At 44.7% G+C, this 22404-nt stretch overlaps 1 protein-coding gene across 3 annotated transcripts in view; it reads right to left on the reverse strand.

Annotated features, from left to right (window-relative positions):
- LOC140898617 (ephrin type-B receptor 5) overlaps positions 1-22404 on the reverse strand; it is a 138787-nt gene that overhangs the window by 10244 nt on the left and 106139 nt on the right. For 2 of the 3 annotated variants that reach the window (XM_073312682.1, XM_073312699.1), the window contains exons 6-9: positions 19668-20006; positions 2702-2826; positions 1260-1422; positions 216-330 (exon numbers count right to left, since the gene is read on the reverse strand). In XM_073312682.1, coding sequence (XP_073168783.1) covers positions 216-330; positions 1260-1422; positions 2702-2826; positions 19668-20006 — 742 coding nt within the window. The remainder of the gene's footprint in view (positions 1-215; positions 331-1259; positions 1423-2701; positions 2827-19667; positions 20007-22404) is intronic. The other variant, XM_073312690.1, reaches the window with a different exon arrangement.

Raw genomic sequence — 22404 nt, forward strand, 5'->3', positions numbered from 1 at the left:
CAGTGACATCAATGGGAATATTTCCAATGGATTTGGTCCTCAATTAGGAGCAGTGGGGTAGGATCCCCCTTAGGGAGATGCAGAGCAAGATGGGAGCTCATGGGGGTTTGGATGAATGTACAGTGGAACTGGGTTTCCAGAGGGATGGGTTTAGGTAGGGGGGGCTCCACTGGCTGGGATGCAGGTGCTGGGCATGAGGAGGGGAAGGAATTCACCTCTTGAAGATGATGGCAAGGATGGCAATGGCAGCAATTACCAAGAAGGCCAGACCACCGAGTGCTGAGCCCACGATAAGTGGCAGCCGGTCCTGAACCACTTCCGAGCGTTCGCCTGGCAAGGGAGAGACACACACATACAGAGGACAAGGGCTGTCATAGTCTCCTACCAGTTCAGCCAGACTCCACCCAGAGAACTATTCCAGCCTCCCCTAGATCCCGCAGTCAAACCCTGATACCACAACACCCTCCAATTAACTCTTCCATTACCCCCTTCAATCTCTCTGTCTCCAATGCCTCCCTTCCTCCCCCTGGAAATCCCACAGCCCTTCCTATCCCCTTCTGCCTCCCCTGCTCCCCGCTTGCCTGGATCCACTGACTCCTGAGCAGCCACCTGAGTGTAATCCATCTGGCACCTTGGTTCCCGGGGCCAACCTCTCCCCTTCCTTCAGCTCACAGGAGAGATGTATGAAAAGGTCGCCCTGACCCAGCCCCTTTGATCCACGCCCAGAGCTGTCACAGGTGATACACAGCTCCCTCCATGAATGGAGGCTGAACCTGCCAAAAAGCAGGTTTTGTCTGGATGCTCTGGGGCCTGATTTCCACCAGACCATTGCAGAGCACTGAACTGTGACCGGTCTGAACTGCGATCCCCTGTGCAATGCGGTACTGGGCTCCCCTACAGCTGCTAACACACTCCAGTCCTGATGGGCATTTGCACAAGAGTGCAAGGGACTGAGGATGTAGATGTCCCAAAAGCCTGAGTAACAGGTATGCTCGAGATTGCACACAGGTGCATTAAGTTTGTGTGAGTGATCATATGGGTTTGTGATCTTTTGCAAACATGCACCTGTGAAGGCCTGTGTGGGTCTTCAAGCATGAAAAAGAGTTGGATACAAGTGTATTATGTGAATAGGAGTGCAAGGGCGAGGGGGTTTGGGAGCATGAGCTAGTGGGCATGTATACAGGCATGTGTGAGCATGAGAGGTGTGGGTGTGTGCGTGCAGGTACCAGTTCGAGAGTGCATGCAAGTGCATCACTCACCTCCCACCAGGGTCTGGAAATACATCTTGCCACTATATGGCCCGTAACCCACAGCTGTCCTGGCTCGCACCTGGAAGGCATAGATCTTGCCTGGGCTCAGGTTTGAGATGGTGGCCATGTTGGTCTCACTGGTTATGGTGAATGAGTTATCCTCATCTTCTGCCTGCAAGCCAATGCCAATCAGAGGAGATGACAAATGTGAGACCCCAGCTACAGATGAAACTCTTCAGCAAATAATCCTAGGTTCCCTGTACAATGCCCCTCGATCCTGCCCTGCAGGCCCTCCCCCCCAGTAGTCCAGTCCTAGGCTCCCCACCCAGCTCTGCCAATGCCCCTCATTCCTGACCTTAAAGGAAGTGAGTAGTAAGGGAAAAGGAAAAGTGTGATTTGGTCAAGAGTGAGGAAGATGAGTGTAAGGAGCTAGGACATGGACGGGTGGTGTATCTTCCGATGGGGCCCTGGTGCGATGCTATTCATCTCAATAATCTCCCAACTTGTCCTGGAACATTACCTCCTATGCTCACCAAACTCAGCCACTCCCTTTCCAGAATCCACTGCAACAGCAGATATAGTGCTCCATAGGACAACCTGCTGGAATTGGCACTACCATTTACAAGACACCCTTACAACCAGAGGAAGGACCTGTACTGAACAACTGTGCAATGTGTTCCAGTGGAAGAGCAGAGATGAGGCTTGAACTCTCCTCCAGACATCTTGCCCTGCAACCATCAACCTCCAGTTAGGAGTCATGACTGATGTGGGTGGAAAACAACTATTGTGTCCCATCTGCCAGCCTATAATGGATCGACATGCTGCCTAATGAATGGCAGGTGTGAGTTCGCACCATCCCATATTCCAAACTCCTGTAGCACACACCCAAGCAGAACAGGACCCAGTGCCAACCGAGTCTGAGTGGCAATGGACAGTTCCTAGCATTAATCCGCAAAGGGTTTTTTACAGGTACAGAGAGATTTCTATCCACCCTTGGCTGGAGATGCCAGTATGTCCCATGGGATTTCCCTCTGTGAGGGCATAATGGGAGTGTTCCTGCTGAAAATGAGCCCATCCCCTCAAAGATGTATCATTTCTGGAACTCCAGTTCCTTTTATCATCTTTGCATCTGGCATCCCTAAACTCTTTCGAAAGATCTAATCTAATCCCAGGGATGAACTCAGCTAGAGTTCTCCCCTCTACTGGTCCACACCATTTGGTTCTATCAGTCTGGGAAATACAAAAGAGAAAATATTGGATGAAAAATACATTTGCAATCCCAGTTTTTGCCACAGATTCCCCTTTCTTCGCACTGGAAGTACCCTTCTTCCCCTTGCTCACCTCAGTTCTCAGCTGTATTCCCAATCTAGAGAGATTTCCCTTTCCCTTCTCCATGTTCCCCCACTAATGCACACAGTAGGGCAGTTTCTTTTCCATTGCCCTCCACTCACCTTGTCGAAATAGCGTAACAGGTAGTCCAGGATGACTCCATTGGGCTGGTCTGGCTGTGGCCAGGACAATGTGATGCTGTTGGCGGTGCGACTCACCTGATGCATCATAGGAACTGCAGAGGGGACTAGAAACAAGATAGAAAGGAGGAGGAAGAGATTGTAAGGGGAAAAGCTTGTTCAGAAGATATAATTTAATTTGAGGTGACAGTGTGGGCTTCAGCCTCTCCTTACTTTTCTCTGGAGTCTCATTACGAAGGATCCCACAGTTCTTTACAAATATACCGAAAGACATCCAGGGGCAATTTAATTTCACTGAAATTAGTCACCTCTCGGGTAGTGTAGTGAGGCAGAGTGGTCTCCCATGGACCCAGAGGAGGAGGGACCACTCACTGAGCCCTGGTGGATGGAGCCAGGAAGTATAAAAGGAGGGTCTGGGAGCTCAGTTGGGCTGCAACCGCCGAAGGAACCAGACGCCTCCAGCCTGCTCCCGAGCAGGGAGACTGCCGTGGGCCCCTGCAGAGCTGAGGAGTGGCCAGAGCTGACTCTTGTTGTCCTGCCATGACTAAGGGCTTGGGCTATCCTAACTGTGTTTGCGACTCTGCCCTGACGGCAGGCCAGAGCCCCAGGCTGTATGTGGCCCTGCTAATTCCCCAACAGTGGGCGACACACAGGGACGTCATGAGGCGAAGTGGCTTCCCACAGACCCAGAGGGGGGACCACCACCAACCTACTACAGAAATATGGCAGTCTGTTAAAAGCGCACAGCAACCATGTGCAACACATTAAGACAAGAAGTGAAGAAGAATCCCTTATCCCAGGGAATTTAGGTCAGCAGAACGAAATGCCCCAAAATGGACTTTGGCCAGGACACTGGCGTTAAAACCCCAACTTTTATATAAGAGGATATAGGCTCTTCAATGATCAAAGTGTTCAGTGCCACTGATGCTACCTTCTCCACAGCTCTGAGCCCCACCACAATGCCAGAGTAGTAATTTAGACTCCTACAATACCTTTCATCAGTAGATTGCAAAGGAGTTTTCAAAAAAATTAATTAAGCCTCCTCCTACTCTCCTATGGTGTAGGTCAGTTTTATTTGCTGTACTGCACTGATGGGGCAACTGAGGCAAGGGATTGAATGACTTGCCCAAGGCAAAGAGTGAGAGTAACTAAGCCAGAAGCAGAAGTGCCTCTAGATTACACTCCCTTAACAACAGTCATATCAGATGAATCACTGGAGATGAAGGATGTGACCCAAAGAACACCTGGTCCAGCTCTTTTCTAACCTTCTCTAGAAAGCAGCAGGCTGTATGTGTCAGGATGGAGGTGAGGAAAGTCACATCCCCTGCCACTAGAGCCAGTGAATGAAGCCAGGAAATCTCAGTCAGTCATGAGGGAGTGATAAAGTGCAACATGGATTATTCAGTGAGCAGGGGGAAGGAAGAGTAGTGCAGTGAATAAGAAACAAGACTTGGAGTCAGGAGACCTTTGCTCTGCTGTTGGTGCAGTATGTTGCCTTGGGCAAGTCAATTAGCATCTCTGTGCCTCTGCCACCACAATTATAAAGTGGGGATGATGCTAGGCCTATTGCTCTCCCTAGGAGCACGGCTTCCCTGGGGCCTGTGTGACATCACAAGCTCCTTGGAGGTAAATTTGAAAGATTTCTGCAACTGCATATGCACATAAATCAGAGCTAGGTGGTATGGAGAACAGGCTTGGATAGTTGGAGCAACTGGGAAGAAGATATGGGGCCTTTCACCTCTAGGTCACCAGTTGCAAGCCAGGAGCTGAGGGAGTTTGATGAGTCTGGGGGCTTGGGGACAGGGTTGGAGCCTTTCCTAGGTCACTGGTTCCAATGCCGCCCTAGGTCAGTAAAGAATGAAAGTTGCTCTCATTTGGGTCTCAGGCCAGTGTCTTCTGGGACAGGTGCCCAAATGGCAAAACCTCTGCTATCCCTGAAACTAATCAGCCCCTTTGTTGGCAATCCTGGCGCAGAGGCCCAGGACTGAATGGACCTTTCAACATGAACTCTGCTTTGGCCCCTCCAGCTCAGGGCAGGAGGCATGCTGTCAGGGGTGATCCCAGCACTGCACTCACTCTGGGGATAAATACAGAGCCTCTGTCTCTTTGGGGTGGGACAGTCTGGTACATTACTAACTCTGTGTCACCAACTCTTGTTATCTGATCGTGAGTCTTCTCTTAAATCCTCAGCTCTGGGAGGTGATGTGATGATGTGAGAATCTCAGCATTCATTTATTTTAAACAGCAAGTGATTACTTCTCAGGGTTGGAGAGACATGCTTGAAAACATGACCCCTAAAAGCTCACAAGCCAGAAGGCAAATAAGAGAAACCCCATTTTCATTATTTTTAAAAAATCTCATGATTTATTAAGATTTATTAAGGCCCTGGTTCTCATGGGAGACTTTAATCACCCTGATATCTGCTGGGAGAGCAATACAGCGGTGCACAGACAATCCAAGAAGTTTTTGGAAAGTGTAGGGGACAATTTCCTGGTGCAAGTGCTGGAGGAACCAAATAGGGGCAGAGCTCTTCTTGACCCGCTGCTCACAAACCGGGAAGAATTAGTAGGGGAAGCAAAAGTGGATGGGAACCTGGGAGGCAGTGACCATGAGATGGTCAAGTTCAGGATCCTGACACTAGGAAGAAAGGAGAGCAGCAGAATATGGACCCTGGACTTCAGAAAAGCAGACTTTGACTCCCTCAGGGAACTGATGGGCAGGATCCCCTGGGAGAATAACATGAGGGGGAAAGGAGTCCAGGAGAGCTGGCTGTATTTTAAAGAATCCTTACTGTGGTTACAGGGACAAACCATCCTGATGTGTTGAAAGAATAGTAAATATGGCAGACGACCAGCTTGGCTTAACAGTGAAATCCTTGGTGATCTTAAACACAAAAAAGCAGCTTACAAGAAGTGGAAGATTGGACAAATAACCAGGGAGGAGTATAAAAAATATTGCTCAGGCATGCAGGAGTGAAATTAGGAAGGCCAAATCACACTTGGAGTTGCAGCTAGCAAGGGATGTTAAGAGGAACAAGAAGGGTTTCTTCAGGTATGTTAGCAACAAGAAGGTGGTCAAGGAAAGTGTGGGCCCCTTACTGAATGAGGGAGGCAACCTAGTGACAGAGGATGTGGAAAAAGCTATTTCAAAAATAATACACCAAAAAAATGAGACTGATTTGTCTGACCATCATATTCCCTTGCTTTTAACTGCATCACCGAGATATAGGCCCCGTTCAAATACACCAAGTGAACATGTGTACTGACGTGCTGAACACCAGGCACACACTTAAGCATGCTGCTGAACTGAGGACGTACTAAATAGCTCCTCTAGAAATTACCTCTTTAAGCAGAGAAGCAAGAGCATGGAGGTGAGTAGGCACTGATTCGTAGAGCTGGCTTGAAATGAAAATTTATTCCCATAAAAATTATGCTTTTTTTAACCTTTTTTCATCCTGAACTAGATGAACAGTAATAATAATAATAATTAATAAACAGCTTTTTTATGAGAAGGAATTTCCAGGAAACATCCATTTCAGGAGAACCAAAATGGGATGTGTTGAGGTGCCAGCTGCCTGCCTGGAAGGCTCCTGTCAATTTTACTTTCTCCCTGGGGTTGGAAAGTGAAATTGACAAGAGTTCCCCGGGCAGGCAAGGCAACATCATTTTGAATTTCTCAACAGAAAATTCAAATTTTCTGGCAAAACTGAAATTTCCTCATGGAAAATTTTGTTTTTGCAAAAATGCCATTTTCTGTTGGCAGGTGATTCTGACAGAAAATTCCCAACAAACACTTCTGATCAGCCAGCCCCCGAATGTGTGAACACCTGGGATGGGTGGAGAGAAAAGCAGGGAGATCTGGCAAAGAAGCAAAGCCACAGAATGGCTCTTCTTCCTTCCCACCTGCAAGAAAGATAAAAGAATTGTTTTTCATATCCAACGAGATAAAATTAGTCAGGAAGAAGCAAATCAAAGGAGTTTAACCAGCTCAGGCAAGTAGGAACCAGTTCAAATAATGTAAGTGAAAGCAGAATGTGAGCCAAGCGTTACAATAAAATATTTTACATCTCTCCTGTTCCTTTCATTCTCAGAATGATAGCACTTTCCTTTTAAACACAGGTTTGTACACAAAGGAGTTGCTTCATCTGCAGTGAAATGCGGGTATCTGGGAAAGAACTAAACAACTGTTTAACAGTGCACACCACCACCATGCAAGACTTCAGGACACAACTGAAGAACATTGTACCCAGACATGGCTGCAAGGAGAATTTTAGGGAGGTAGAACGTAATTGCTTTGGTTGGAATTTGACCAAGAACACCCCACTGCTGCAAAAAGTGCGATAGGACTTTTAAAACTATTTGTAATGTTTCTGTTAATGCTTGTGAAAAGCAGCAGGGTTGATAACTGGCCCTATGATGGCACATACTGCATGGGCAGCCAAAAGTGCACTCTCCACCCCCCCACCCCCCACTGCCTCTAAGGGCCAGGTTTCAGGCCCATTCCCTTGTTTTTTATTACTAATTTTGTATAAGTGTCCTGAAATAATCATGGTACTAGATATGGATCTTCACCTTTCCATCCTGGACCTCCATATGCTTTCCATTCCTAACCCCCAATCACCATCAGACTATAATCCCCCGATATACCCAGCTCACCTCAAAGAGGACACCATAGGCCTCCCAAAATAAACAATATTTACCAGCATTTTAGATTGAATGTACATACATTTTAACATTTACATACACCAGTGTATTTTATATGCCCATTTCCATTATGTTTCATAATGAAGCTGAGCAGCTACATTTTAAGGCAAAGAAGTATGAAAGAGTAAAATAGTTTTAATGAAAATAACAATAAAGTAACTCAAATTAGCATGACTTTCACCAGTGAATTCCAAATTTAATAAACAAAATTTCAGGGACAAAGCTTGTAAAATACCTGCAAAGGAGACATAAAAGAATCATAGGTATACAGGACTGGAAGGGACCTCAACAGGTCATCTAGTCCAGCCCCCTGGGCTGAGGCAAACCCTAGGCCATCCTTGACAGGTGTTTGTCCAACTTGTTCTTAAAACCTTCCAGTGATGGGGACTCCACAACACAACCTCTCTTAGAAACCTATTTCAGATCTTAGCTACCCTTATAGTTAGAAAGTTTTTCCTAATTTTTATCTTAAATCTCTTTTGTTGCAGATTAAGCCCATTACTTCTTGTCCTACCTTCCAAGGACATGGAGAACAATTGATCGCTGTCCTCTTTATAACAGCCCTTAACATATATGAAGATTGTCATCAGGTCCCCCCTCAGTCTTCTTTTCTCAGGATGCCCAGTTTTTTTAACCTTTCCTCAAGGGTCAGGTTTTCTAAACCTTTTATCATTTTTGTTGCTCTTCTCTGGACTTTCACCTATTTGTGCAAATCTTTCTTAAAGTATGGTGTTCAGAACTAGACATAGTACTCCAGCTGAGGCCTGGCCAGTGCTAAATAGAGCAGGAAAATTACCTCCCATGTCTCACAAAGTACACTTCTGTTAATAGACTCCAGAATTATATTTGCCTTTTTTGCAGCCGCATCACATTGTTGACTCATATTCAGTTGTAATCCACTATAAACCCTAGACCCTTGACAGCAGTACTACCACCTAGCCAATTATTCCCTATTTTGTAGCTGTGCATTTGATTTTTCTTTCTAAATGTGGTATTTTCCATGTCTTTATTGAATTTCATCTTGTTGGCTTCAGACTAATTTTCTAATTTGTCAAAGTCATTTTGAATTCTCATCCTGCCCTCCAAAGTGATAGCAACCGTTCCCAGCTTGGTTTCATCTGCAGATTCTATAAGCATACTCTCCATTCCATTATCCAAACCATTAATGAAAATATTGAAAAGTACTGGACCCAGATCATACCCCTGCGGAACCCCACTAGATACGCCCTCCCAGTTTGAGAGCGAACAATTGATAACTACACTTTGAGTACGGTCTTTCAAATAGTTGCTCTCCCACCTTATAGTATTTTCATCTAGACCACATTTGCTTATGAGAATGCTTATGAGAATGTCATGAGGGACAAAAAGAAAAGGAGTACTTGTGGCACCTTAGAGACTAACAAATTTATTTGAGCATAAGCTTTTGTGAGCTATAGCTCCACTTCATCGGATGTCCAATGAAGTGAGCTGTAGCTCACGAAAGCTTATGCTCAAATACATTTGTAAGTCTCTAAGGTGCCACAAGTACTCCTTTTCTTTTTGCAAATACAGACTAACACAGCTGCTACTCTGAAACCTGTCATGAGGGACAGTGTCAAAAGCCTTAATAAAATCACGATATATCACATTTACTGCTTCCCCTTTGCCACTAGACCAGTAACCCTGTCAAAGATGGAAATTCAAGTAAAAGTATTTAGCTTTCTGTTCTCTCCACTTCTTAAGGTGAAGTTAAGGTCACAGGTATGTATCAGTAGAATGAGTGCAGAGCTCCCATCAGGAATTATTTAGTTAAATAACCCCCCCCCCCAATGTTAGAAAACCAGGGACTGCAGAGTTTAAGGCTGCACTTTTTAAATAAGGACCCTACTCCACACCACACTAATTCTGCCTCCACAGGAAAGCCAGTCTACAATCTTCCCTTTTTTGTTTGTGGACTATCAAAAATGTGCACCCCAGAACATTGGTTTTATAATTTATTTCATGCATACATGTCTCCAAAACTAAGTGTGATGGTTTGTCACTGATCTAACTTTTGCTCTTTTCACATGAGGTTTATATATGGAGACATGATATCTCTGTGTCTAATAACACTTGCTTAATTGGCTGCCACCTGAAATCACAGGTGCCTATAACATATCATGAGATCAGGCCCTTTATGAAGAGTGGGAAATGATTGCCTTCAGTATGCTACTTGTCTAATCAGGTATATGGAAAATTCTTGTACATGTACCATATCTGGCAGTAAAGGAAGCCATGAGACAGCACAACCACTACATATGAAAGACTGAGGCATTCTGTTTTTTGTGGTCATTGGTAAGTGAAGCTCTTTGTTATGGATGGAGAAGATAATAAGTTTTTTTTAATGTTTTTATGGCATCACAATGGATCAGAGTTAAGGTAGCTTGGATGCCTTGTCTGAGAAAAACAACATTCACTGGCTTTCCTATAATGGACAGATTTTTGTTTTGTTTTATTTTTAACTCTACTATTCCTGAACAGTAATACCCACTCAAACCACTGACATGTGCCTCCAACCTTACCTTGTTTTTGCTATGTTTTTTGTGGATGAGAATGTCCTTAGTTTTAAAGATAGTTAAAGCAAGGAATTGGGGAATGAAAGAAGCTGGGGACAAAGATGGTGCTTCCTCCTTTGCTCCTGACTCCCTGAGGTCTGCAGCAGTGGAGAATCACTAATGCTCCCAAGAGCCTTAGGAAGAGAACCTACAGACCTTAGGAAGTGCACTGTAATACACTCCACCTGGATCAACACGTGACTTTCCAGGTGATACTCATGAGACTAGTCAGGAGTCACACCATCCCTACAGACTTTATGACCCTTGTCGGGGTCCCTCTACCTCACCACACCTCACTGCACACATGGGCCTTATGCTTGTGGCTTGGGAATGGTATGTGAGGAAGCAGGGCTGCAGGGGCATAAAAAGAGAGTGGACTTTTGGTGGGAGATACACAAGAAGTACGGGGTGCGGGGGAGGTCATTTGTAAATGGACTTTCAAGGCATTCATATAAATGAACTACTGACACTGATGGGATCTCATGCAGCATTAAATTTTACCAAGTTAAACTGAAGATATGAAAAAAAGTTTTAAGAAAAGAGATTTCTCAATTACCAGTATTGTTTGTGAACCAATGTTGCCCACCAACAAGCTTGATAAAGACACCTCCACCACAATGGAAAGGCAGTTAGTCATGGTCAAAATCTTGTCCACTTTATTTTGCATACGAGACACTCCAGGAAAGTGTGGAACCACTAACCTGACACATTGCTCAAATAACTCTACCCAAAAGAGGCCTGGCCTAGAGTTTTCATAGCAACCAGGAAAGACGGAAGCAACAAAGACTCGTGCCTATGTACAATGAACTTCAACTAACATCAACAAAAAATCTCCAAGAAGCAAAGAAGACTCTTCAATTAACAAGCTCTTCCTGATAGGCCATCTGCAAAGGATGAACAACAGTGTTTTCCTGAAGAAACAGCGCACAACAGCTGGAACAGCCAAGACACTGAGATGTGTTTGTGGGGGCCAGATCAACATGCAAACAGCATCATTTAGGGATAGCACGTCTTTATCCTTACATTAGTATCTGTATTTGGAGCCAGTATTCTAATTTGGTGGAGACAATTAATAATATGAACTATAATTAATAATTGCTCTAGACATAAATCAATTCCCCAGGGAAGTTTGTTGGGCCTGAAAAAAAGCTGCCATAGGAGAGAGGCCAAGATTTTCCAGTTCTATTAGTGACTCTGGGTACTTTGACTTTTTGGTGCCCAACTTGAGACACCTTAAATGGTGTCCTGATTTTCAGGAAGCGCTGCACATCCATCCTCTGGAAAATCAGGACCTTTGAAAGTGTCTCAAGGTGGGCACACAAAAATTGAGGCATCCAAGTTTTGTAGTCACTTTTGAAGATTGTGGACTAGCTCTATGGATTTGACTGATAAGTAATTCCTTTGCTGTTCATCAGTATTTTGTTAACACCAATCCACAAAAAAGGGGATTCCCTTATAACAAGCATAAGGACTCACATAAATTAAGAGTAAAATAGCCACATTTTCCAAGAGATGCCTCTGATTTTGTGTGCCCAACTTTTGCCAACTTAGCCCTGATTTTTAGATTTTTTTGCTGACCCCTCTCGGTTCTCAGAGTTGTCAGTGGTTAGCATGCCAGAAGGCCAAGCCCAAAGTGCCTCAAATTGGGCAACCAAAAATGGAGGTGTCTAAAACCTAACACTTTTGAAAATGTTGGCTTTCGTCTGTTTACTGTCCACCCATGAATGTAGTTTCCCAAGACCCACAGATAAGATTTACTAAAACTGAGTATGGTAGTGTTAGGAAAACTGCATTCTGAGTAACACAGATGTTGAAAATTGATACACTAAGCTGAAATATTCTGTACTAGTAATCACATTTATTGACAGTTAATAAATCTAGTTACCATTAGAGTTTCTCTTGTTGTGACTGGGAAATGACATGAAGGTCAAAGTATTCACATAAATTGGTAAGTGATGAGATGAACAGACATTATTAAATCAATTAAGACGCTGTTTAATTGGTTAGTAATGTTAACTATTTGTTAGGTTCTCAGGATACTAAACTCTCTCACAGGTGAGCGGTAAATCTAGCATGTATTGATGATTTGCCTATAAGTTAAGTTTTGAATTTCATGAAAATGAAAGAACCAGACAAGGCTATGAACATGTAGAACTAGGACACCTTCCTGGACTTCTTTCTGCTCCTCCCACTCCCACCCAGTCCACCCCTCTCACTTCCCTCTTCGGTCAGACTCAGCCCTCCAATGAGGAGCTGTTATTGCTGTCACACCAAAACTCAGGTGGATTCAAATTCATTCTCTCCTTCAAACTCTTCTCTTTCTTCAGCCCTCTGAAATTCTCTGTGGTCTATCACATCTGATAACTCCCTCCCCTCCCAGATCTATGACTTTCCCACACTCAGCAGTTTCTTCTCCTCTGATATAATGTCACTGGAGATATGACATGCATGTTGAAGCCACCTTTGAACTTCTTTCCTTTGAAGTCCTCTCCATCTCTGACTCCTTCAGTTATAGGGACTATGCACCCTGTGCAGGCCTCTACATTGATGCTCTCCTTCTTCTCTCCACAGCAGCTTCCAGCAGCACCAACTGCCTTGAGAAAACCACTTCTTTCTTGACTCTCTTCCCTCTTCTATATTTTGGTCCTATCTCCCCAAATGAATTCCTTATATTATTGCCATTGTCAACAAGTCTTTTTCCTCTAGTACTTTCTACAAATCTATCACTGTCAAACTCTCTTTTGTCCTTGACTTACATTCCCAGCAATCCCATCACTAAATTTCCCTCTCCCAGCAAAATGCATGAGGAACCTGTTTTTTCTCCAAGTACCTTTCACACATCCTTATCCTGAACAGATTTCAGCCTGGACACAGCACAGAAATGACTTTCCTCTGTGCATTTAACCAGTTCCTCTGTTTGTTGGCCTGCAGGCCTTCACTGCAGGCTTCAACATTGTTCTGTCCATCTCCCTGAGTCACTTCCCTAGCTATTCAGGGGTCTCAGATCCTGTCAGGATGTTGCACTTTAAGTTCTTTGGATGGACAGCAATTTAGAAAGGCAAAATATTTATTTATTATTACTACTCTACTGTTCTGTGTCTGCCTATCAAATAACACCCCTTTTTGTCCCTAGCTGTCATTCCACTTTTGTGCAGAAACTTCTCCTTGGGTACCACTAGGTTCCATTCTCTGCTATTTTCCATCTACTTCTACCCTCCTGAGCAGTGTATCTTTGCCCTTATCCAAAGTGCTCTGTAATCTGAAATGTGAAATATGGCACATTCTTTTTCTGTTCAGCCTGCAGAGACAACACAGCTCAGAGAGAGGGAACTGGAGCATATTCCATCTTGTGCATCATCCACAGAATCTTTTACTAACTTCCAGTCAGTTATACCTCTTTAAACCCTCTGAAGACAACTGAGACCTGGTCTATACCAAAAATTTAGGTCTATCTAGCAATATTCTCAGGGCTGTGAAAAATTTTGCACCTGTGCAATGTAGTGAGGTTGAGCTAATCCCCATTGTAGACACAGTTAAGTCCAAGGGAGAAATCTTCTATTGGCCTAGCTACTGCCTCTCAAGGCAGTAGCTTGTTACTACACCAACAGAAAAATGCCTTCCGTTGATGTAGGAAGCGTACACTACAGTGCTGCAGTAGCACTGTAGCTGTGCTGTTCGTGCTGTAGTGTAGATGTACCCTAAGCTGAGACAACTCTCACTGAGGGAAAAATTTGCCTTGCAGAATCTTTATTACTGGTGATGATGTGTGAGAAGAAAACAACCCAGCTTGATTCTCAGAGCCCAGGCTGAACTTTCAGAGTTAACAATTAGGAAACAAAATTTACTTCCAAAATGAGCTCTTTTGATCTGCAATCAATGAGAGACAATGAATATGGAGCCCTGCGATTCATGTGTCCAGTCAATTTTCATAGCAGAACTGCACTTCATCTGTCAGCTATATGCTGATTATACTAATCTGTAAATGTAGTCTTCTGACAGCCTGTAATACACTCTCTGTCTCCATGTTCCCTTTCTGTTTTGACTAAGAAAATTTGTAGTTTTTGTCTCACCTTCTACCAGCTAAGTCAGATGTGCTTCTCCTGGGCAAGAAGAACATCCTCTAGTACATTTCCCGGCTAAACCCAGAACTTCCATTTGATTTCACAGTCAGTAACTTTGGCATCATTCTTTACTCTAAAGTCTTCTCCTCCTCCTCATACAGCCCATCAGCCTGAAAATCTGCTGAATGACCCCCTGCAGCATTGCCCTTGAATCTCACTGCCTCTGCTCAGCCTCTGCTGAAACCCTCACCCAGCCCTTCAGATTCTCTTGCTATGATTACTGCAGCTCCCTTGTCTCTGGCTGGCATCCCCAAGTCCCATTGCTCTGACTCTAGCATGGGCAGAATGATGCTGCTGCCTATTTTCTCACAGCTACGAGGAAGCCTGACCACATCACCTCTGTCTTCAGACTGCTTCATTAGCTCTCTTTTGTTTCAGGATTCAGTTTAAAAATACCCCAAAACACTCTCCTTGCTTTTAAAACACTCCATGGACTTGCTCCAGCCAATCTCTTTATCCCTTTCCCCACTTTCTAGCAACACAGGAAATGCCAGTCTAGATCAGCGCAGTGGTCCATCTAGTCCAGAATCCTGTCTCTGACAATGACCAGTAGCAGAGGCTTCAGAGGAAGGGGCAGGAAACCCCCTAATGGACAATTTTGGAATAACCATAGGGAAGTTTCTTTCTGACCGCTTTCAGATGGAGATAGTTATGCCCTGAAGCATAAGGATAGACATTGTAACTTCAAATGGTATAATCTATATAAATAAATAATCCTTTTTTAAATCCTATGAAGCTCTTGGCCTCAATAACATATTGTGGCAGTAGGTTCCACAGGTTTTTTGCTTGCCATGTGGCAGCCTCCCATCCTTCCCACTATACAACCGCACCACTATTCATAGAAGATCCTTCTCCTCTGCAGCTTCTGTTTTCTGGAATGGCCTCCACCTCTTTATCTATCCATCTTAAAACCTCAAACCTCAGCTGAACATGACTTTTCTATCTTGCCTTACCTTTGAATATTTTCCTCCCTCTCCTAGTTATCCCAGCAAGCATGCCATTTTACTCTCCAAACTGTTTTGGGATAGCAGCTTGCTGGAAAAGATCAAGTCAAATTATACTGCAAGGATGTAAGTGTGAAGAGTTTTCCTGTGTCAGTCCCTTGTGCCCTACCTTAAATGAAACCCCTTCCAGAGATGGGACATCATCACTGGATGCCATGGAAATGACTGATGTAGCGATCATCGGATCCCTTCTCTAACTGTGGAGCAGGAGACAGTGAGCCACTAGGTGTAGCCAAACTCTTAAAGCGGCAGTCATCTTGGAAACAGAGAACAAGGGAATGGGAAATACGGCTAAATGGGGTCGGTCGGTCCTGGGGCCGGTTTTATTCAATATCTTCATAAATGATCTGGAGGATGGTGTGGATTGCACTCTCAGCAAATTTGCGGATGATACTAAACTGGGAGGAGTGGTAGATACGCTGGAGGGGAGGGATAGGATACAGAAGGACCTAGACCAATTGGAAGATTGGGCCAAAAGGAATCTGATGAGGTTCAATAAGGATAAGTGCAGGGTCCTGCACTTAGGACGGAAGAACCCAATGCACAGCTACAGACTAGGGACCGAATGGCTAGGCGGAAAAGGACCTAGGGGTGACAGTGGACGAGAAGCTGGATATGAGTCAGCAGTGTGCCCTTGTTGCCAAGAAGGCCAATGGCATTTTGGGATGTATAAGTAGGGGCACAGCGAGCAGATCGAGGGACGTGATCGTTCCCCTCTATTCGACATTGGTGAGGCCTCATCTGGAGTACTGTGTCCAGTTTTGGGCCCCACACTTCAAGAAGGATGTGGATAAATTGGAGAGAGTCCAGCGAAGGGCAACAAAAATGATTAGGGGACTGGAACACATGAGTTATGAGGAGAGGCTGAGGGAGCTGGGATTGTTTAGCCTGCAGAAGAGAAGAATGAGGGGGGATTTGATAGCTGCTTTCAACTACCTGAAAGGGGGTTCCAAAGAGGATGGCTCTAGACTGTTCTCAATGGTAGCAGATGACAGAACGAGGAGTAATGGTCTCAAGTTGCAGTGGGGGAGGTTTAGATTGGATATTAGGAAAAACTTTTTCACTAAGAGGGTGGTGAAACACTGGAATGCGTTACCTAGGGAGGTGGTAGAATCTCCTTCCTTAGAGGTTTTTAAGGTCAGGCTTGACAAAGCCCTGGCTGGGATGATTTAACTGGGAATTGGTCCTGCTTTGAGCAGGGGGTTGGACTAGATGACCTTCTGGGGTCCCTTCCAACCCTGATATTCTATGATTCTATGATTCTATGAAATGGAGGAGAATAAAGGAGAGAAATTGTTCCAAGAACAGAATATTGTCCTCAGGTTTTCTTGGGCATGTGGAAGAGGGAAGAGTGGATGTGAAGAATATATGCACCCAGCCATAGAGGGGAGTGAGAGAACCTGTGGTTAGTGCAGGGCCAAAGGGGAGATATAAAGGTTGCTGGGGCTGAAGATTCTTTGTCTGGCTACCCTTAATTCAATGGAGAGGAGATAAGTGTTACACCCTTTCATTCAGAAATTCTGTCCCCCAACTTCTCGCTCCTCATCTCTCCATGTCCTCTCATCCATTCCATCCAACCCGCTTCCCTGTCTCTCTTGGAGTGGAAGAGCTGAGAGTCCATCTGTGTGTGTAACAATAAAAAAAGAAAATCTAAGCTAAAGTGAAAAGCTGCCAAGGGGGCTGAAGGGAGGGGTCAGGAGTGAGACAGGCCACGTGACAGAGGAACAGAGGCCTCGTTAGCTTGAGCTGTCACTATGAATTGAGGGCAGCTCATCTCAAGCTCATTGCTAATGATCTTGGGGAAGAGTAGAGGTAAAAAAGGACCCAACCACAATAACCATCCAGTGCACACTGCAGCTCTGGAGAGGAGCCTGTCTGGACAGCTGCTCCCCTGAGACCATTCTGGAGCATGAGAGACCAGCCCCCACAAGCCAAGAGGAAAAGGGGGGCTGCAGAACAGGACAAACAAGTCAGGCATGAGCAAAGGAAAAGAGGAGACTTGGTGATTCAAAGACAGAGCCAGAAGGAAGATATTACACTAGATTCCACCACTGCTGACTCACACAAATGAGGCAGGGGTGGGAAATGGCGGAGAGCAGGGGAAATCATTTGGGAGGTTAATGTGCCACCTGCCCTCCCCCGGCAGAGTTCAGAGACACCACCTGGAACCACCCTTCCCACAGGAGTCATCTCTCCCTGTGTCTGGGGCCAGAGGCACAAAATACCCAAGCAGCCACTTGTGGCACCACTCTTTGAGGGGCCAGGTATCCCACATAACCTCTGCTAATCGCTGCTTCCCTGGTAACGGGAGCGATGGGGCAGAAAATCCCCCACCAGATGCCTAACACCCTCCAGCACCTCAGAAAGCAATTTGTGCCCTAGATTTTTTCCTTTCAAACACCTGGAATCCCCCCAAGTCATATAAGTGACCCGGCCACATGTTCATGATCCAGCCACAGCTCACCTGCAGCCTCCTCTCTGCTCGCGGGGAGCATTATCCACCTCTCCCTGTCCTCACAGCAAGACACTCTGCAGAACCCATACATTAAAGCAGGAATAGACCTATTAGCACAGTTCACGTCTGGTCCCCAGCCAGGGCAGAATAGTTCCCTATAGTATGTTCTCTTGGGCTTTGTCCAGGCCTAATTTTACATGATTTAGGCAATAGGGCTTCCACCACTTCTCTGGGGAGTCTAATTAGTAGAGTCTAATTAGGAGTTTAATAGAGCTCAATGGTAGCAAACAGCTCCTGATATTCAATTTAAATTGTTCCTCCTTTTGCTCCATTTCATCCCATTACTCCTGATTATACCCCACCCCGAGCCCACCCGAGAACAATTCCTCTCTCTCTAGCTATGTACACCCTTGTAGAGAGTTGCCATGTCCCCACCCAATTCTAGCTGTCACTTAGCAGAGCCAAATATGTGCATTCAGTTCTCTCAGGCTACCTTTGTTAGTCAGGTTTCAGAGTCCCTCCACTCTCAGCCAAGTACAGCCCTTCTGCAACAATCCAGGATTCTCCTGATTTTATTGCCATCTCCCCTCCATATACTAGCTTCCTCTATTCTGTCCATCACTCTGATAGGCTTTGCAACCCTTCACTCACCACCTCCAGGGCTGCCCAGACAACCAACTGGTCTCTCAGGGTACTTCTAAACTGCATTGTAAACCTGAGTCGGTGGGACCCAGTTTGTGAACTTGGTGTTTCCCAAGCCCATGCTTGAGAGTCTGAATTACAGTGTAAACCTGGGTTTTCAACTGCTGGAGCTGGGTTGCACAGCCATACTAATATGTCCATACTGCACTACACAGATCTTCTCACTCATGTCTAAGGCTTGACTGCATCCACATTGCAATATGACATTCTTTGGATCCAAGTCTCAGCAGGACTTGGGCAATTAGTTCTAGTCATGATGCTTCCAAGATCACACCCCTTTCATTATTATTATAACAGACATTTAGATGGCAGTCATCAGTGTAATATCTGGGCAAATACCATTTCCCATCCACAGGGAAATAACATCCCAGGATCATTCTTTAGCACCATGGCACTGAAGGTTAGAAAAAAGGAAACTTTGGCCAGGAGAAGAATCCATGACAGTTTTTGTAAAATGGGGTGTTAACCTCTTTTTCTGAGTCTTGACTAAATTTCAGCTCGGGTCATTGCATTCTTTCACCCTGGCATTCCCACAGCAGTTGGCATTGATGTGTTTTTCTTTTTTGTCTACTGACCTGAACAGTTGTGCATCCTAGAGGTAGATGCACTTCAGTGGTGGATACAGCCATTCATATATACTATATTTTATCATGCTGTGCCCAGCTGTCATCTTTTTCTCTTTCGAGACAGACACTAAGACACAGACGGGCACAGTTGGTGAATTCCCAGTGATGTTTGTTAAGGAGTCATGAAATATGAACTGAAATGGAATCCAGAGAGAGGGAAGGGGACAGGAGAGGAGCTGAAGAGATGCAGGAGGAGAAGTAAAGACAAACAGGAGATTCACTCTTTTTTGAAAGAGGGCAAAGGTAAAGAAGGAAACTGAAGAGTGACTTAAGGGAAGAAAGATGAACTAGAGAGAGGAAGGGGGGGTCGAAGGGAAAACGAAGAAGAGCAGGAGATAGAGGGGATGATGAAAAGGCGAAGAAATGCTAAATCTTCTGCAGCAGCTTAAAACTCGCAGGGCCCCTGACAAACGATGACAGTGGCTCCTGCATCACACAATGAAGCAGCTGCTCCTCTGAACAATGGAGATACTTCGCTCACTGCTGTTCCCTCTGGGCCATCTCCTGCCTCTGACACTTCCTTGTTTCTTCTTGCCCATTCACACTGGCAGCTAAACTCAGCTTCTCCACCAAGAGGGGAAGGGAAAAAAGGGAGCAGCAGAGAGAGGGGCACACAGGAACCATTCAGAAGTGGCAGATCAAGAGGAAGTACAGCACACAGCCAAACAAGTCAAAGCCATGCCTGCTACAAGGCATGGAATGTAAAGGAAGGAATGAGAGAAAGCAGTAGGAGGGATGAGAGTCAGATGAACAGGCCTCCTCACCTGACTGACTGGTGCTGACGTTGATGGCTGCATATTGGGGTGCCTCTGGGCTCAGCTCGGTCACCAGGTTGACAGCCTGGATCTCGAATGTGTACTGCACACGGGCCAGCAGGTTGGAGACCTGCACACGACTCTCTGTTAGCCCCACCTGGCGTGGCTCAAACTGAATGCTGTCCCCACAGCGCACGCAGGGCCCTGGAGACCCCGTCGGGCACACCTTGCAGATGATATTAAAGAAGACATCCTTGCGGCCACCCAGGTCCTTGGGTAAGCGCCAGGTCAGGAGCACATTGGAGCCAATGATCTCGTAGCTAACATCCCGGGGGGCGGAGGGAGTGCCTACAAGAGAGGAAAATGAGATATTAAAAACCTACAAAAGAATGACAGAGAGAAAGAAAGAAAAGGAAAGAGAAAAAGAGGACAAGTTCCTTATTTCTCATTCCTCTGCAAAAAATGTTTCAGCTGTTTCCTAGAAGGAGGCTAGGGACAAATACATTGTTTTGTCCCTATTCAAATGTTCTTTTTCTTATAAGAGCTCTAGCACCCCCATGCTTTGGAGCAAGGACTTGAAATTTAGCAAGGTGGTGGCTTTTTGTCAGGGATGAGCCTTGTGTTGTTCTCATAAAAAGCCATCCAATTTATGAGCCTTTTTAAAATCTCAGTACGCACATGTTCAGTAGAGACTTGTTACAGTCTGGTAGCTAAATTCTCTGAACATTCTGTCTGCATTAAGCATGCTATAGCAAAGTGCTGCAAGGGCTCCATGTGTCCCCTTTTGTTTTTCTGTTTTCCCCAATTATCAATAGGGTTCTGGACACTGATGCCTAGAACATTCCCTGAAATTTTGAAATTGCTCCTACTTGGCATTCACAAGTTATCACTTTACAGATGAACAGACAAACAGAGAACTGCCTGCAAGATGAGTGTAGGCCTTCATAAACTGGCCAATGTTCATATACTATTTTTTCCAAAGGACCCCTGTCTCATTCAGTGCACAGGATGGACATCCACTGGATATGAATCCGGGTGGTGAATTGAAGGAATCTGTTGTCTGTAGGACTGTTGCCTCATTTGTTGCAAAAGCTGGAAGGTGTGCAATGAATGATGCAAGGGACTGCAAGAAGAGAAAGGATCATCTCATGTTTAAAACAGGTGAATGCTTCCCTGGAAAACTGAATTCTAACCCTGCCTCTGCCACAGAGTTCCTGTGTGATGCTGGGCAAGTCACTTAAGCCAAATTTTTCACAGGTGGTCACTAATTGTGTGTTCCTAATTTTTTGGGTGCCCAACTTGAGACCCAGGGATCTGATTTGGAGAAGTGCTGAGCGCTCACAGCTGCCCTAAGTACAAAGAAAATAGGTTATACTTACAGGATGGGGGACTCTCTCCTGGGAAGTAGTAATTCTGAGATTTGGGGGTCATGGTGGATAATCAGCTGAACACGAGCTCTCAGTGTAATGCTGTTGCCAAGAGGGCTAATGCAAACTTGGCATGCATAAACAGGCCAATCTCAAGTAGGAGCAGAGAGGTTATATTACCTCTGTATTTGGCACTTGTGTGACCACTACTGGAATACTGAGTCCAGTTCTGGTGTCCACAATTCACGAAGGATGTTGATAAATTGGAGAGGGTTCAAAGAAAAGCCACGAGAACGATTAAAGGATTAGAAAACATTTATTATAGTGATAGACTCAAGGAGCTCAATCTATTTAGATTAACACAGAGAAGGTTAAGGGGTGACTTGATTTCAGGCTATAAGTACCCATATGGGGAACAAATATTTAATAATGAGATGTTCAGTCTAGCAGAGAAAGGTATAACACATCCAATAGCTGGAAGTTGAAGCTAGACAAATTCAGAATGCAAAGGAAGGAATGGAATGCATAAATACTGGAAAGAATGCATGAGTTTTTAACAGCAAGAGTAATTAATCATTGGACCAATTTACCAAAGATCATGGTGGATTCTTCATCACTGACCATTTAAAAATCAATGTTGGATGTTTTTCTAAATGATATGTCCTAGGAATTATTTTTGGGGGAAGTTCTATGTCCTGAGTTATACAGGAAGTCAGACTAGATGATCACAATGGACCCCACTGGCCTTGGAATCTATGAACTGAAGACAATGGGAGTTGTGCTTCAACACATAAAGTGCTATATCATACTAAGTACTCTGAAAAATCAGGTCCTAGATATCTCAAATTGGGAAACCAAATTTAATGGACACTTTTGACCTTAATCTCTCTGTGCCTCCGCCCCTTATCTGTAAAATGGGGATAATACTCCCTCTCCTCACAGGGGTGTTATGAAGACAAATTCATGAATGTTTGTGAAGCACTTGGACTATAGAGATAAGCACCATAGAAAGCCCATGAGGAAATTAATATTTCTTTCTTCCAAGGAGGGTTTCAGTAGTGTGTAGTCTGGTGCTACTCATTGTACAACGAGGATAAAACAACATATGAAGTAACTGCTCATTCAGTGAGCACTGTCATCCTGTGCAATTAATGAGGCAGGGGTCCTTACAGAAAAATACTATGTGATCATGTAATTAAAGACTGTATCATAATGCATACACACAAGGAGGCCGAATTAAGGTTGCCTGGGCAAACTGAATTCTGACATTTCCTAATTTCTGAGAGCCTGATTTTGCAACATAAATGTTCTTTTAATGCAGGTTTTTGTATCTACTATATTGAGAATTGTATATAATATATGGGATTAATGAAATGTCT

Source organism: Lepidochelys kempii, chromosome 1 (genome assembly GCF_965140265.1).
Source record: "Lepidochelys kempii isolate rLepKem1 chromosome 1, rLepKem1.hap2, whole genome shotgun sequence".
NCBI lineage: Eukaryota > Metazoa > Chordata > Testudines > Cheloniidae > Lepidochelys > Lepidochelys kempii.